This window comes from Copidosoma floridanum, unplaced genomic scaffold (genome assembly GCF_036245765.1).
Source record: "Copidosoma floridanum isolate Cflo_tuat_1 unplaced genomic scaffold, Cflo_Japanese_pri ptg000007l, whole genome shotgun sequence".
NCBI lineage: Eukaryota > Metazoa > Arthropoda > Insecta > Hymenoptera > Encyrtidae > Copidosoma > Copidosoma floridanum.
In genome coordinates this window covers 12,630,884-12,646,985 of record NW_028321884.1, presented here as the reverse complement: position 1 = coordinate 12,646,985, position 16,102 = coordinate 12,630,884, and the positions used below count along the sequence as shown (strand labels likewise).

General features: G+C 37.8%; 1 protein-coding gene across 4 annotated transcripts in view; it reads right to left on the bottom strand.

Annotated features, from left to right (window-relative positions):
* Positions 1–14,169, bottom strand: part of wwk (anoctamin 8 white walker) — a 40,153-nt gene extending 25,984 nt beyond the window's left edge. For all 4 annotated transcript variants that reach the window (XM_089588612.1, XM_089588615.1, XM_089588613.1 and 1 more), the window contains exons 1-2: positions 13,879–14,169; positions 6,691–6,776 (exon numbers count right to left, since the gene is read on the bottom strand). In XM_089588612.1, the coding sequence (XP_089444738.1) occupies positions 6,691–6,776; positions 13,879–14,068 (276 nt within the window). In that variant the 5' untranslated portion in view covers positions 14,069–14,169. The remainder of the gene's footprint in view (positions 1–6,690; positions 6,777–13,878) is intronic.
* Positions 14,170–16,102: the final 1,933 nt, after the last annotated feature.

Below are 16,102 nucleotides of genomic sequence, written 5' to 3'. Positions count from 1 at the left end.
CGAGAAATTTTTTTCTTCTTTTTTTACTCTTCACAGTTTGCAATTCGTATTTTGCTCTTTGTTGGATACCTTTTTTTTCGCAATTGAGATGCACGTATACGGTCCGAACATGTCGTTGGATATTTAGTGAAAAATCACGCGCTTCGGAAAACGCTAATTTCAGGTCAAAGTCGATAATAATATTCATGTAGGCATGAAAACGGTAAGTGTTTCGAGTCGATTGTCACAATGGATATTTAGAGTTGAATTCTAATGCCACGTTTATCAACATAATATGATAAGTATAACATAAATTAGGTAAAATATTTATAGAGTCATTCTGTTGTTTCAAACGAGTCTGATAAAATTTTAAAATAAATTTAGTTGTTGTATGATTGTTGTAGCTTATTTCATATTTTTGGAAATGTTCATGCATTTACAACAACAACAAAAAAAACCTATGTTTTTTTTTTTCAGAAAGACAAAGCAAACAAAATGGATTAGTTTCAGAGATCTGACCATAATATACAATAGTACTGTTTTTATAAGACGACATCTTGAGTAAGTATTTCCGAAGTAATGATTTTTGCTGATTGATTTCGAAATTCTGATTTTGAATTTCACAAATATTCATTAGGACACATATTTGTAACAAACATTTATGCTTCACAAATTATAAAACAAAATTCAACAGATACAATTTCTTATGTATTTTACTGCAAATGTCACTTAGTAAAGAGTTAATGTTTATTTGCGAATGAATAAAATCGTTTTTTATTGCATGTCAAAAAAAATCATAAAAACTGTATGAATGATATACCTCACAGCAGTCAAAAAATTTTGTAAGATACAAGCTCAGTAAGCAGCAAAGTAATTAAGTTACGTAAACACAGTTTCCTTGACCAACAGCTTTTTTCGCAGGTGATGACACAAGTGGTAACAAGAGAATGAAGCAACATTTCATTCACTTTTTTTGTTTGCCTGTATTTTTTCATCAAATATCGAATGTTCACATCAGTAAAGCACACAACTTAGTTCGTCAAATGTACTATTTTCCATTTCACGCTGCGGATTGTCTCCGATTGAACTGTCTGATATCACAAAAATGGTAACCCAAAACTGTCAATAGACGGTGTACATCAGATTGATCAACAGTATATACGATGTCAAAAACACTGCATGCTATGGTTCTTTTATCTATGAGGTGTTTTGATACGAGGTCTTATTTTCATAAAAATCACATTGCACACTCAAGAGTCTTATTTACATTTTTACTTTTACAACTCAAGATAAGAAATTCATCACAACAACGTCGATTAGAATTTGGTAAACAATTGAATTGGTTTGTTATCGAAATCATTGTACATACTCAGAATGAACTGAAATTTTGAGATATTGATGATTAAGTTGTAACAAAGTTAATGCAATTTCAAACAAATAGCCTCATCGAAAAACATATTTTTATCTTTATTTGATTTACTTAGAAAATATTATGGAAAATACAAGAAAAAATTATCATTGTCAATTTAAAATGTATAGGCTATCAGTGTATGTAAACCAACTCTGTTAAATCGTACAGACCAAAAACAACTAATGCAGACTTACATACATACAACAAAACGAATTTGTTCTGAATATCACATTAATACTTAAGGAATATGATGGTTTATTTTAAAACAATCATAAGTACACATAGGTTGTTTGACATCATAATATCGTTAGATAACCACATTTGAAACAAATCATCCTTGTAAAGTCAAGTGTACGTACCTACAACACAGTGTAAAATATGTTTAGAAGTTATTTATTTGATTTAAAGTCTCTAGTTTGTATTTTTAGAAAACATTCTTCAATTTGGTAAATTTGGTGATATTGTGACTGATGTACAGATTTGGCCATTTTTACAACTACATTTAAAAAAAAATGGCGTTGAAAAAAAGGCCCAATAAGATTTCCACTCGCAGCATTTCTCAAAGTAAATTCTCGACAAACACGTAGGGATCATTTCGAATTTTTAAAAGCCGAACTATTGATCGCAGCTAGTTATTCCAAGTACCAATCATAAACCATAAAGATGCAATCAGCTGCGTGCTTCAATAACGGTAAGAGCCTACACTTCGAGGTGACACGTTGCGAAGATTGAGGCCGATGTTGAAGCATGTGCAGCGGTTGTGCAAACGCGCACATAACTTATACATAGGTGGAGTGGAAAAGCTTACATGGATACGAACATTTCGCTCGTTCCTGCGTGACGATGAAATCAATAATGGAGCATGACGTACTTGAATGTGATGTAAAGTGAGTGTTTGGCGGAAATTGCAGAACAAAGGTTGTCATGTGATGTGCAAAATACATGCAACTAATTTAAACAATACTCATCGTCCTTTTTCTAGATATATTAAACACCGAACGAGCAATGCGTATGTAAATATTGTTTGAACTGTAAGTTTTTTAAAATCAAATAAATACTCCTAGTAGTGGTAAGGTAGGATACTGTGTTGCTTTAAAAAATGGCTTCAATAAATCAAATTCGTAATGTTTAATCACGATTGTATTTTGACATAAATGAAACGAAATTTTTAAAATCCATCGTTACACTTTACCGACTAATCGTAATCAAACGAGCTACTCATGCAAATATGATAGAGCTTTACTAGAAGTTCGTTTAATCCTCAAGTAAACACTACATTATGTTACACGGGATGTTAAACCCTTTCGCCTCATATTATTGTTGTACTAATTCTTGCACTTCCATTTGATCAGATAGTAAAATCGGAAGGGTTCTATTATTTGACTTTTGAGTAAGTATAATTTGGAATTGTCTACATAATTAGAATACTGTACATGAGAGTTTTTAAGAATAATAATATTTTTAGTTTTGGTCACTAAAGTGCCATCGTCTTCCAGGATATTTTGTGGACCATAAGGTAGCCCCGCATGGATGGCACTTATGTGCCGAACATTTTTTTTTTTTACGTAGGGCACATCCAACCCTCAAAAACTCTCGAGGTAGGAAAATAAAATTGTCGAAAATTAAATGACAAAAACCATCATTATTTCAGAAATAGTAAAACTGCTGTAATAAAATAGGTTAGTTCCCGAATTAAGATGTTGTATGATGTCATCCAGGTGGTAATGCCAAACTGGCACACCGTTTACATACAAACTAATGCTTAGAGGAATCTAGTAGTAATGTTACGTAATCCTAACCCCATTAACATTAACTCCAATTTAACTGGCGTCTCCACTATCCATAATTACATTGCAAGCACGAATTCATCTCTTGATAACTTTGTTAAAACGTGATAAACATGTGATGATATTATTGATAATTTTGCAGATTGATCATATGGTATATGTGAATTGTATGGGCATCGAAACAAGTTGCACATCTATTATTCACTTTGTTATGAAGATTCTTGAGATACACCCCCCCCCTTAATAATTTTCTCATCAAAAACAATTCCACAACGCGTTGTTCTTCCCTCCAACTTCGACGCATCCCTTCTACACCCTCCCAACTGGCACGTAGTCCGGCAGTAACCTTTTGACACACTTTCTTGTCCAACCGAATTCGCACACTCACACCCGCACACGGAGCCAAAATTCAAGTCCCCCGGAACTTTCCATTCGCGGCTCTTCACCCTCGGAATACCGAACAATGCCATTAGCTCATAATGCCCAAGTAAACGCATTGTCATCCGCATACTCCATCCCCCTCGAGAAAGCTAATCAGCTCAAGCCAGGAATTCGAACCATCTCCCAAAGATGCTTCACGAATGACAAAACCATCCTCGAGCACAGAGAAACGACAATGACGCAAAGGAAATCACAAGCACACGGCATTTATGCGGTCTATAGATGCATAAAACCCACCACGTGATGGGGTAGCACTGAATTGCGAGTTATGCGAAGGACGAGCTCGCAATGCGTTTACAGATAACACGTGCGAGACGGGAGCCTGGAAATCGACGATAAGCTACTTATTACGGTCACGGAGTTGCGCGCAATGAGCAGTGGCTCATTAAACAAGTGTGTAGCTTCTGGATTCTGATGAATATTAGCGCAATCTTAGGTTATTTCGAAAAACTTTTACCAAATGAAGGTTAACAATGGCTTCCCTGAGGAACATACGGAGCGAGGCAATACCCGGCAGAGCAGAGAGATAAGAGATATTCTTTTGCAGCAACTCGCCGCTGTCCCCTGGTGGAATTTACGAGTTAGTGTGGGTATAGGTGTATCGCTTGAGGGGTCTCGTTCACCCCCGGATGGACCTGAACTATTTATCTGCACGACGCGATAACAGCCCCACGGGACACGTGACCTGTGTGCATTCGTGGATTTGTGTACGCCTGCTCGTGCATGCATTAACTGGATTTTGCACGCGTCCTTTTGTGTTAGAAGTGGGTGCAATTTAGAGATGAAGCCAAATGTTGTTTGTACGTTTGTTATATTCACGATCCAGCGGGAGAGAAGCAATGTATCGTGCCAACATTGTGTGTTGGTGGAATTCGGTCCTCTAGGGACTTTTATTTTTTTAAACCTAAATTTTCGACGTTTATTCCACAAAATTAAACTCTTCGTGTCTATATACATACGAAAAACGAATCTAGTCTAGTCTTCTGAAATCTCTGGTGGTCATTAATGCGTGACGTAGTTAGTTAGCTATCGCGAGTAAGTTTTCTGCAACATGTGATATTCGACATTGAATTTCCATTGAAACAAATCTTTTACAAAGGAAGTGTTTGTTATTCATTGCTTGTAAATCAGTATAAATAGCCTCGACCAAAAGCCCCTCGGGTTGAGCAAATTAATATTATTATCCTCAATAATCATCAACAACCACCGAATCAAAACGTCAAACCGAGTGAAAACTCGCACGCGAACCAAATATCATCAGTACAATATTAGGGATCCAGTCGTGCATTCAGCTTCGAATAATCTAATCGACAGAGCCGTGGTTTCCACCAAATTTGCTGACGCGTACGCAAGAGAATCGAAGGGTAAGTATATAGGTACATTCCACTCGCACGTGTCTGTTCTTATCTCGGGAAGCGCGTCTGAATGCGTGCCCTTTGCTTCTAATTGGTAGGATAACCTGAGGGCGTATTAAACGCACGCTGATTATGTATGCTCACGTACAGTGTACCTGTGAATCACCCAAGGTGTGCGTGTCTGTTTTTACGTATGGATGTAGGTTTATCAATCGAATATTGTTGGAGAAATACCAATGATTGAGAAGTGTAGGCGGGTAATTTTTATATAGTTATAGATAATAATAATAGGTAGTAAGTTATTTTATAGATATAAAAAAAGGCGTAATGATCAAGCATTAAATGGGGATTCACATATCATGTTTATGATAGATTCTGCAAGATGTCGAAATCTGACAATAGCCTGAGTCTTCATGTTGCAAATTCTTGAAAAATCGTCAGATGATGAAAATTTCACGCAATAGTCTTTATGTTGTCATAATCACTTGCACAATCTACTTTGTACGATATCGAGCGCATGAGAGATTGTTTTAACTTTTACATTTTTCTAACTCTTCATTATACACTCTACGATACCTGATAAAATTTGGTTGTCCTGTTTTCCCATATTCTTATTTTATTTTTTGGCATTTTTAAACAGTTATCTTTTCACGATTAACTTTGCCAAATACGACCCATTGCCATTATTTTTTTCATTTTGATTCACCTTTCTTGTGTACCCGTAAAGTCTTTGGTTAACAAAGTTTCGAAAGTATGAATATGTTTTTCTGCTCTTTTGCTCTCGACGAAAAAATGTCGCCCCATTTTCCCAACACACACTTGCTTTTACAACGAAATTGGTATCAGCTGTGAAGCTTTTCATGTCCAAAAGCTTTACACCCCCCCCCCCCTAAGCGAATGCAAAAAAAAAGTCAGGCACGTTTCGTTATTATTTCTTTTGTTTTTTTTCTTTTCATTTTACCATTCTTTTTGTAAACGATGCAAATTCGCCACTTTAATAACCACAAAGTGCAAATGAAAATTTATAAAAACTAACGAGACTCACAAGTTCCCTCGGCACCGTAAAACGGCACAGCGATGACGCGCGCAAATTTCCATCATGCATATTCATACGCGGAAAATGGACGCGATCCAAGAACGAATAATTTCCGGGCACGTGAAAAATGTAGGTCACCGAGAATCATTGCTCAAACCGATCGATAAAATTTCAATTCGAAAAAAAAAAAAAAAAAAAAAACGCGAATCACAACAACGAGTTTACAAGGACATATATTATATCCCTCGATGACGCTGCTAACCGGAGTGTATATACGTGCAGCCGCTCGTTAAACTCGCCCCCGTCACTTGGCAAACTCGCAATCGCAGCCCACTTGGGCCAACAAGCGTTTGCCACGTGTTACCGTCATCAGCAGCAGAGACGTCTCGATTGAGAAAACGAAGCGCCTCTTTGTGCTTAGCTAAGCGTCGCACCGCGCGCGGTTCATCTTAATGAGACGTGGGGGGAGGAGCGTTTGGGCTTCGTCGTGTCGAGAGGATCAATAAGGAGGGGTGATTATTTCGCGTTGTCGGCGATTGGCTTTTTTAATTCGAGATTGGAATTTATCAAATCCTTCGCACTTTGGTAGTTATTACAAGAGATAGAAAAAGGAGATTTGGGCTGCTGAAGAATGCGAAGCAATTACAACAGAGTACGTAAGTATAGAGAGTTGCGACTTACTTGTGTGGGAACTTTTTGTATCCACAGGCGGCGGGGGGTCATTAAATGGCCGGTGCATGGTATTTTTCGTCTCAAGAGGCGGGACGCTGAAAAGTTAAAAAATAAAATGTTGTAGTTTTGAAAGCTTTGAAAGCGAATTTTTTCAACATTAATAGTCTAGAGTATGTGGGTACATTGAATGTTTAAAGTGGTGTACTTTGAAATTTGGTTACTTTTTGTTGACGGACGTGCATATTTGTAATTCGATTTTTTTTTTGTACTTGTGTGAAGAAAATGGGTATTTTATGAACTGATTTGAATATAGAAATACTTCATGGGCATACGTCCATGCCAGTTGCGTACAAAATTTCTGAAATTTGTGTGTGAGAAAAATTATTATTTTATACACTTTTTAAAGCGTGTTCTCTACCAACTCTTGTATTTTTTTTTTTTTTTTTTTAACAACAAACAACTGTATATTTATGTTCTACCCATTTTTGATGGAAAAACTGGTCATTACCACTCACAACGTTCCAAGCCAACGTTAAAAATCACTCGTTGGTATAGTCAAAAGAAGACATTGAAAAAATAATAATCATAATAAAAAAAAAAAAATACTTCGCCTCAAGACGGCTATTATCACTGCATAAAAACCCTCCAAATGGGTCATAGTGGTCGTTACCAATGTATTGCAATATGTTCCCCCTCCCCCCACCCTGTGCAAGATTGAAGTACACGAGTCTTTGATTGCGCGTACGTATACACCATCGGATCGTCAATAGCGCACATATAGCATCAAGAGCTCGAATCACACGTACAAACTTCTCACACAAAGAGCACCAAGACGCGAGGTGTGTACCCATACGATAGAAATTTCATCGATCGACTAGTAAGGCATCATCGACACGCTCCGACACGATCACTGGGAGTATTGAATTTCCGTTGCACTGTGTAAACGTGTGCATCGGTACATAGGCCGCAATCTGATGGAAGATCAAGATATCCATGAGGGGCTTAAAATTAACGTGTGGAGAAACATCGCAGTTTGACACATGACACGTTATCTAGCACCAAAAAAAAAACCTTGGAGTAAGTTCAAGCAAAACTCTATGAAATCTTTGTGACGCCATACATCACACCCACTCCTAAATTTTGAAGAGCTCCTTCTTTTATTTTTGATCACACGAAAAAAAGGATAAACACGGATCTAAAATTTTCCGATAATCTATTATAGCCGACAAACGAATAGATATATCTCTATCTAAATGTTATACAAAAAATAAATTTATACGTATGCATGATGAACTGACAGGTCTATTCTGTCAGTGAGTCAGAGCTCTACAGAAAATTGTACTACTTACAACACTGCAGCAACGTGCCATTATCGCCATTTATAGTCCACGATCGGTCTCACCCTCAACAAACTCGCAACCTCGGCGATGTTCAAACATTATAATCCTTGTTTATGATTATCAAGCTAGACTCTTTGCACACAAATTAGATTAGCGAAACTTTAACATCATCCTGAAACTAGAACGTATACAACAACAGTAATATCAACACTACAGGGAACTCGCGCTCTAATGGTGCGCAATCCTCTCGAGTGCAACTATATACGAACCGAGAAATTATTGTACGACCTCACCCTACTGTAAATTTATTCGTAGGGGCGGAACAACTTCATTAATCGAATCGATTCTCGCAACAGTACAATTACCACTCAACTCGGTCCCTTGAATGAGCCCATCAGGCAATAGGTACACACAATGGTATGTGTCAAGGTAAAATCACACACTCGTTGTATTTTAATGCAAAAAAAAGAAAAAAAAAAAAAAAAAAAAAAAAAGAAGTAGACCTGTAAAAGGTAAGGGTAAAGAGTACGAAGAATTTTTTCTCGCGCCCATTAATGGGATCTTTGACACCGAGGCGAAGGAGCCTCGCGTGTTACGTTTCGCGGGAACATTGGCCTAAAAAGCGTATGCGCGAACGATGGCCTCCTTCGTGCATGCGATTGCTGTGGGTGTGTACCTATTAGATGTGCAAGTATAAACAGAGAGGGGTTGTTTCAGCGTGTAAATGAAGCTTTGACGTAGGTGCAGTGGCAACGCACGCGATGGTATTAGGATGTTTTCGTGAAATCTATGTCGTCGATAGCACTATGTCATTTTTTTGCAATTTGAAGAAAACTCGGTGTGAAATAAAAACTAAGGCGAAAAAAAATTGAGACTCCACTTTTGAAATCAGGCAAAATATTGTTTTGAAGGAAGAACATAAAGTAAAGAAGCTTATGTAGTTGACTGGATTTTCACATCTCTTTTAATTGTGAAAAATAAGTGACAAGGACAATGATGGGTAAAAATTCTCCAATTACCATCCCAAATAACCACCCTTCGGTGTACACGAATGATCTTCAGTATATCGTTAATCGTTCACCTGTTACATGTTATTCAAAAATTAATAAATTTCGCAACCTGCCAAAAGTTTCGTAACTTGTGGAAAATTTTCTTGCCACTGTAACTTAGAAACGAGTAAATTACAAACACGAATGATAAACCGTAAATATTCAACAATAAGTATGCGGTTATTAACTTGATGTGAGTACATGTGTATGTGAAAGAGTCGAAGGTAATCGCTAATGTTTCCCAGCGTATACCCATCCTCCAAATTACGAAAAAAAAAAGCAAAGCTGAGCCTCGTCCATTTTCAGCAGGTATACATTTCGGAATGAACTGACAGGAGTGAAGTATGGAGTACTTTGTCAACTCCCTGGTAGGAAAATCCCAAAGTGACGCGTAGAGGGTGCGACTAGCAGATTTACAGGAAAAGTACTAAACAATACCCATGTGCACGACAAATTCGTGATTTATTATTCGAGGAGATCACGACTAACCAGAAGAAAGCCCTCAGAAACTCGGAGACTAATGAAAAAGAATTCGTTGCTTTACCATTCGTGTACGCTCTAATATCTTTTAAAGAAAATAATCGATAGGCATCAGTTCGGCCTCATTGTATATCAGGAACAGCAGAGGATAATGAGAGATTTTCAGTTTCGAATCGTAAACGCTTGTAAATAAGTATTTCTATGATGTTGAATTTTACTTTGCTCGTTTGAAGTCTTATGAGTGGAATAACAATTCATAAACGAGAGAGTAAATTAAATATTCAGTATGACTTTTTTTAGCCACGTAGTCTGATAAAAAGTTAACCAGACAAAAAAATTTTGAATTTTTTGAGAGGACTCATCGGTTAAAGTGCATCGTACACACCACGTTATATATTTTTTCACCATATCCTGCTTTTTGAGCACAAACATTCAGGTGTTTCTCAGTGTTTCACTATTTTACGAATTACTTTAAAAGCATCGTAATAACATCGCAAATACCAAACACCACCTGATTAATATATGCCTATTTTATTGTATTTCTTCTCAACTTCATAAGTAACGTTTGATAGTTTGAATAATATATATTTGTTAGGATCAAAATATACGTGTGATTCGTGGAAGTAAACGACACTGCAAAAATTTATCAAGTAAGCGGATTCATTTACAATAGAGAAACGAACAGTAACACTGACTGAAGTCTTAAAATAAGCATGAAATCCTCAAATTATTATTGGTTCGTGCAGACGCTTTAATCAAGAGTAACACACTTCGTGTCACCCAAAAGTATTATTTCTGTACGTGTAATATACCATTCTGACGCTGGTTTTATGACATTGCTAACTTTTAAATTGAAAATTCAGTTTTGTTTTGTCCATCATTACTTTTAATACGCTGTAGAAAAATTTTTTTAGAGTGTGCATTATGAAAAAACACATGTAAGCTCCCTTTTTTGGATCCATTAGGTATTTGACAATGAAAAGTAAAGATGCCCATTAGCTTAAAAAGTAAAATTGTCACCGAGGTGGAAAATTCTAGATAAAAGTATTACCTAGACCGAAGATAAAGCTCAAAATTTAAAGTTTCTCCATCTCCAATCTCATTAAAGTACTCCCATCGTTTATTATATCACTAGACAATATAAACAAACCATCAGTCCACTAAAGTATAGACCTTTACAACTTAAAACAATAGAAGGACAGGAGGTCACGGAAAATTCCTGCCATGTGCAACTGTGCAGAGTATTTTCACGGCGTGCATTTTAAATTAGGCTGCGAACGAATCAATAAGCTAATCGCGTTAGAATCCTCGAAGATTAGCAACAGCGGTAGAATAGGTACTCAACCCAGGCAGTGTTACTGTATAACGTTGACGTGTGCAGTCCACGTGCGATCGATCGATGGATCATCTCGTTTTCATCACCTCATCAGAACGAAGGCTTAATATATTTGTAAATTGGACGCTAACCCATTTCCATTCGTGGAATCCAGCTTCGTGGCATTGATGAACTTGATTACCACATGTGCGCGCGTGCTTAATTATGCAACAGTGGCCGAGCGTCGAGGTTCAATGGGTTACCGATCACGAGCAGAGTTTGATGGATCGAATCCCGGCGGCTCTCTGAGCTTTTGCAGCAGCTGGCGCATAAATGTATGTTCGATAAAGAGAGGATTGTACGATGGGGATGACTGATATTTGCACCTGCGACCATGGGAGCTTTGAATTTCGAGCTCGTGGTCACTTTGATCGGGAAAAAATCACTGGAAGCTTGCTCACAGGAAGTGGTACCGTAAGGTACAGATAATCGTGATTGACTTATTGTTTATGAATCATCAATTTTTAATAGTTCAAGCAAATCATTATTTGTAAACTGTTAAATGTTTGGCCAAAGTTGAAAGATGTAAGTAATTTCGTTTTTTTAGACAATTAGTTGTGTTGTTGCGTTACAACCTTAACAACTACAGTAAATATTAATCTGCAGTGTTTTTCTTCAAAGTTAAAAGTTGAAAACGATATTTCCTGTGGTGGAGCTGTCAAAGATATTTCATGAAGCATCGCATAAAAAATTGTATTTTGTCGCGTGCGCCTAGTCAGTCTAAAGTCTAGTTTCCACCCTACGGGGTATGATTATACTATCGACTCAAAACTAAAACCCTATTATCCAGATACCTATCGCACTTTTTTTTAGTGAACACTGAGCTACCCGTAAATTATGCGTTGTAGGAATTAGATTACGATGGAGTCAGATCCTTAAATAATATAGAGTTAATACATTTTAAATCTTTACAACCTTCGACTTTTACTGTGCAAGAAACATTCTTCTATGTATTTTTGTTTGAACTCAGTGAAACAGAAATCGGACAAGGTACCGAATGACTGAAGACTGAAGTGTTCTTTACTACTCATCAAGAGAATTTTTAGGAGTTAATTTTTTTTAAAGGTGATTGGCTCTAAAACTATCACGTGCTGTTTATTGTTCAGAATTTTTCGATAGTATTGAGGAGTCGTAAGTTATTGGCACTTTTGAACCATAACAATCAATCAATGAATCGGCATGATTTTGTGGGATTTTATATACTCTATTCTTTACGGTGCCATTGACGTCCGTAACTATAACATGCATCTTCCAGAGACTCTGTTGAAGGCCTCACACTCTGTGTTAAACTTTCAAAAAGTTAATTGTTCATGTCACTCAGGTATTTGAATAATAGAAAGATATTTTCTCGAAGAAAACTTTGATGATCACAGAGCTCAGAAATATGTTGGAGTTTAGATTGCAAAAGTTGAAATGACTTCAATTTATTGAATTCTTTACAGCAAGTATAAAGCTTGATTTTTTACTTGTACTTTTTATATATTATCCGTATTGAATATATTGTGACTTTCATTGGTTACAATTTGATACATTGGGTGAGAAACTAAACAAGTTTTTTCAATACATTTCATTAATTAGTTGCTGTTGTCCGTTAAAATATGGAATAAAAGTTACAAACACTTCTTCACCTGATACATTGTATTGGACATTTATGTTGAAGGTTGTTAAAATCAACGAAATTATATTCCAATAAAGAAGTTGATACATAAGTAATTGGATAAGCGTACAAATGGATTATAGATCTAACCACTATTTAATCTAATTCAGATGTAGAAAGTTAAATTTCGTTGTTGTAGACGTGCAATTAAACTAAAATTATACGCCCTAGATGAAATGATGTACAATTTTAACATTGTATATGTTTAAAATAATGTTGGATATTAGGAAGTTCAGATGAAAGATTGTATACTAATATCAACACGTTTATCGATTTTCGATAAGTGGAAAGGATATAACTTTCTGAAACGGGCGTGCTTCTCAGCATGTTTGGCCGAGCCAAAACAAAAGGTAGGAACAAAAGTTTAAATTTAGGAAGCCCAACTCCGAGTGGAAGTAGGAGGATCGGTCGAAAATTATTTAAGACCATCTGGTGATGTGCTTCTTTCCTTCTTTTTTTGTGGTTCAACGGAAATAGAAATAAAATGATTACGCCAAAGTGATTTTGTTGATCATCATAACTTTTTCAGGTAGGTTTTTAACTCTATTGGGTTACGTAAAGTGTTATGTAAAGGAGATGGTCATCAATAACTAGGGTTACTGCACTTTTCATACCGATCGATATAATCTTGCGATGCAATAAATGACTACGTAATATTCCACTTGGTTTGACACTGTATACTTGGGCATTTCTTTAAAAAAAAAAAAAAAAAAAAAAAAAAAAAGGCACAACAGCAGTAACTTTGACTCATCGACCAAGCTAATAAATTCTAAAATTCTAAAATCTTCCTAAATCAGCTAAAATGTAGTCGAGTAATTGTTGGTTGGCAAAAATAGAGTATACAACCAAACAGTGGATTCAGTTCGGGGCACAAATCATTTATTTATTCAAGCGTAGCAATGTCTGTTGAAATCACTAAAACGATAAGAAGATAACAACACATAGAAACCCGTACTTAGTTTTGTGTTTCGTGGAAAAAAAAAAATCAACCTAAAATCAAGTCATAAAAAATTGACAGTACAAGTCCGCAGGAATACTCCACTTTTCCAGTAAACTCTGCAAAGTATACCACCTTGGATCATGTTTCAGATGAGACGTAACACAATTTCAAAACACAAAACATCAAACATTTCTCACTCGGATCTATAGCTTGGAAAATCACGTAACATCACGAGAACCCTCAAAACCATTTCCCTCCCCTTTGGGTTCCTCCAACCCATAAAAATCGCAACAACCTCAAATTGTCACCCCACGAAATAAAAAAAAATTCTCACGACCACAACAACCCCCACTCACCCTTATCGAATGTCTCCTTAGCCGCGCTGATGACCTTTCTCCTGCGTAACCCGTCGCCAGGCAAAAGGTGCCTCGACGCTGCCCCGTCCTCGCTCATCCCTTCCGTCGCTATCCCACTGGGCTCCCCGAACCGAGGATAATATTGACCACCCGGGGCCGCTTCGTCCACCGACCCCTCGCCGCCCTGCATCGCACCGGAACGAATACAACTGGCCCAGGAGGGCCAGGCTATATTGACACTCTACGAACGCTGCACGCACGCGCGCTCGCGCGCCACACACTTCTCGCGACCGCTCGGACCTTTGCGTCGGTACTGAGGACAAAGGGGAAACGGAGCTGCTCCGACACCCTCTTTCCTCCCGAAAAAAAGGGGGTTGCGCTCTGCTAGGGTTACAGGGCGCATGTGCGACTCTCCCCTGCTTACATGTGTGGGCTTCTACAGCCACCCTCTTCAATACACCTACACGCAATCCATATAGATGTACCGCAGGTGTATAGTGCACCTGTCGTATGCACAACTGTACATCTTTCCGGTTGGGGGGAAGGGCTCGTTACGTCTCCACACTGGAACATTGGATTGTTGCGACTGTACACACGACCCCCTCTACCTACGCGTCTATACAAATTCTCTTTGCATTTGTGTATTACATGTGTACGCGAAAGAAGCACGAGTATGTGGGTACATACTTCCACCACCACCAGCCAAGTGACTGCGGGGTTCTCTTTTAATCCCATTTTCTCTCCTCTGCACGTTATATTATCCCCCACGTTTTCGCGTTACTCCGTCTCATCATCTGTATACAGCACACGTTGGCTATACGTACATATACATATTATATACAGGCAGAACCCTCTTGGACTTTCATGAGCGCCAGTGCTCCCATTGTCTTTGTTAATCTTGGGCTCGTGCTGTTTCTTCTCTGAAAATTTTCTCTTCGCCTTGCCAGGCTGCACAAACCTTTTTTTCCCTTGCCCTTTTTCATTCCACATCCGAGCTCTTTTGTACAAAAGGTGCCATTTTCACGACCGATGGATGTCAATCCATGTACGTACGGGTGAAGGGTGGCGATAAGAAAAAAGTCTTGTAGAGGCAGCTGCTCCTGCCAAAGCAGACCACCCTTATCTCGTACATCTAGTTTTACATTCTCTCAGCACTTTTCTTCTACAACTCAATCCACGAGCAACTTCTATGCTCGTCCGAAGCGGGAAAAAGGCGTGTACCGTGTGTACACGTTACGAGGACACGTCTAAACCTGCTAAGATTGCCCAAAAGCAGAGAACTATGGTCCATTAACGCTTTTAATAGGCTCGTTTCACGTACTTTTGGTTGGTAGGGTGTAAAATACTCACGTTAGTTGATGGAAATTTGCAAATTAGTGTAATGCCGATGGAATAGACCCGCTTTTATGACTATTATGCTTTAGGGGCTCGAAGTGGACTTATTTGAGGTCACATGACAAAACATAGACATGGTTTTTGAGAAGTTGGTCACCACGAATGTCGAATACAGTACAATAATGAATAGACCTATTGCTCTTATAAGTATGTACGACAACGACTATTTATGACTTTTTGAATCAAGTGAACCATCACGAGAAAGAGAGATTTTAAATCCAAGTTCTTTCAAAGATGGCAGAACCCAGTTTGTTGATAATACGCCCATAGTGTGCTTCGACCACAATATATAACGCGTGCGTTTGTTTGCGTTCGCACGTACAATACACGCATACACGCGCACACAACGTTGTGTGCCAGATGGAATTAATTGGACTGATTAATGGGTATCCGATCACGTCCGCCCGCCGATCGACCTATTAAAGTGGGTGGCGAGTCGGGGGTAGTAGCTAGTACCGCAAGTACGTGCACGTGCTCATATATTTTCATCCCCAATCTGCCCTAGATAACTCCGCAGTGGATGTCGCTGACTCTATGTGTCATTTAATCCCGGTGCTGATTAAAGCGAGGATTAAAACATATTTTTAACTGACAAACGATTGGACCATCGATGCTGAAAATGACAAAACTCGAATTGATCGCGTCGTTGATTTTGCATTGAAAAAGTTTCTCGTTAACACGATCAATATTAATTTTAGCTCTTTTAACGTGTTTTCAGTCATTACAGACAGATAATTAGTTTAATTACTCAAGATCCTAGTTATACGTGTTCAATACGTGAAAAAAAAAAAAAAATTAAAAAGTGATGGCTTGTTTGTATTACACGTTA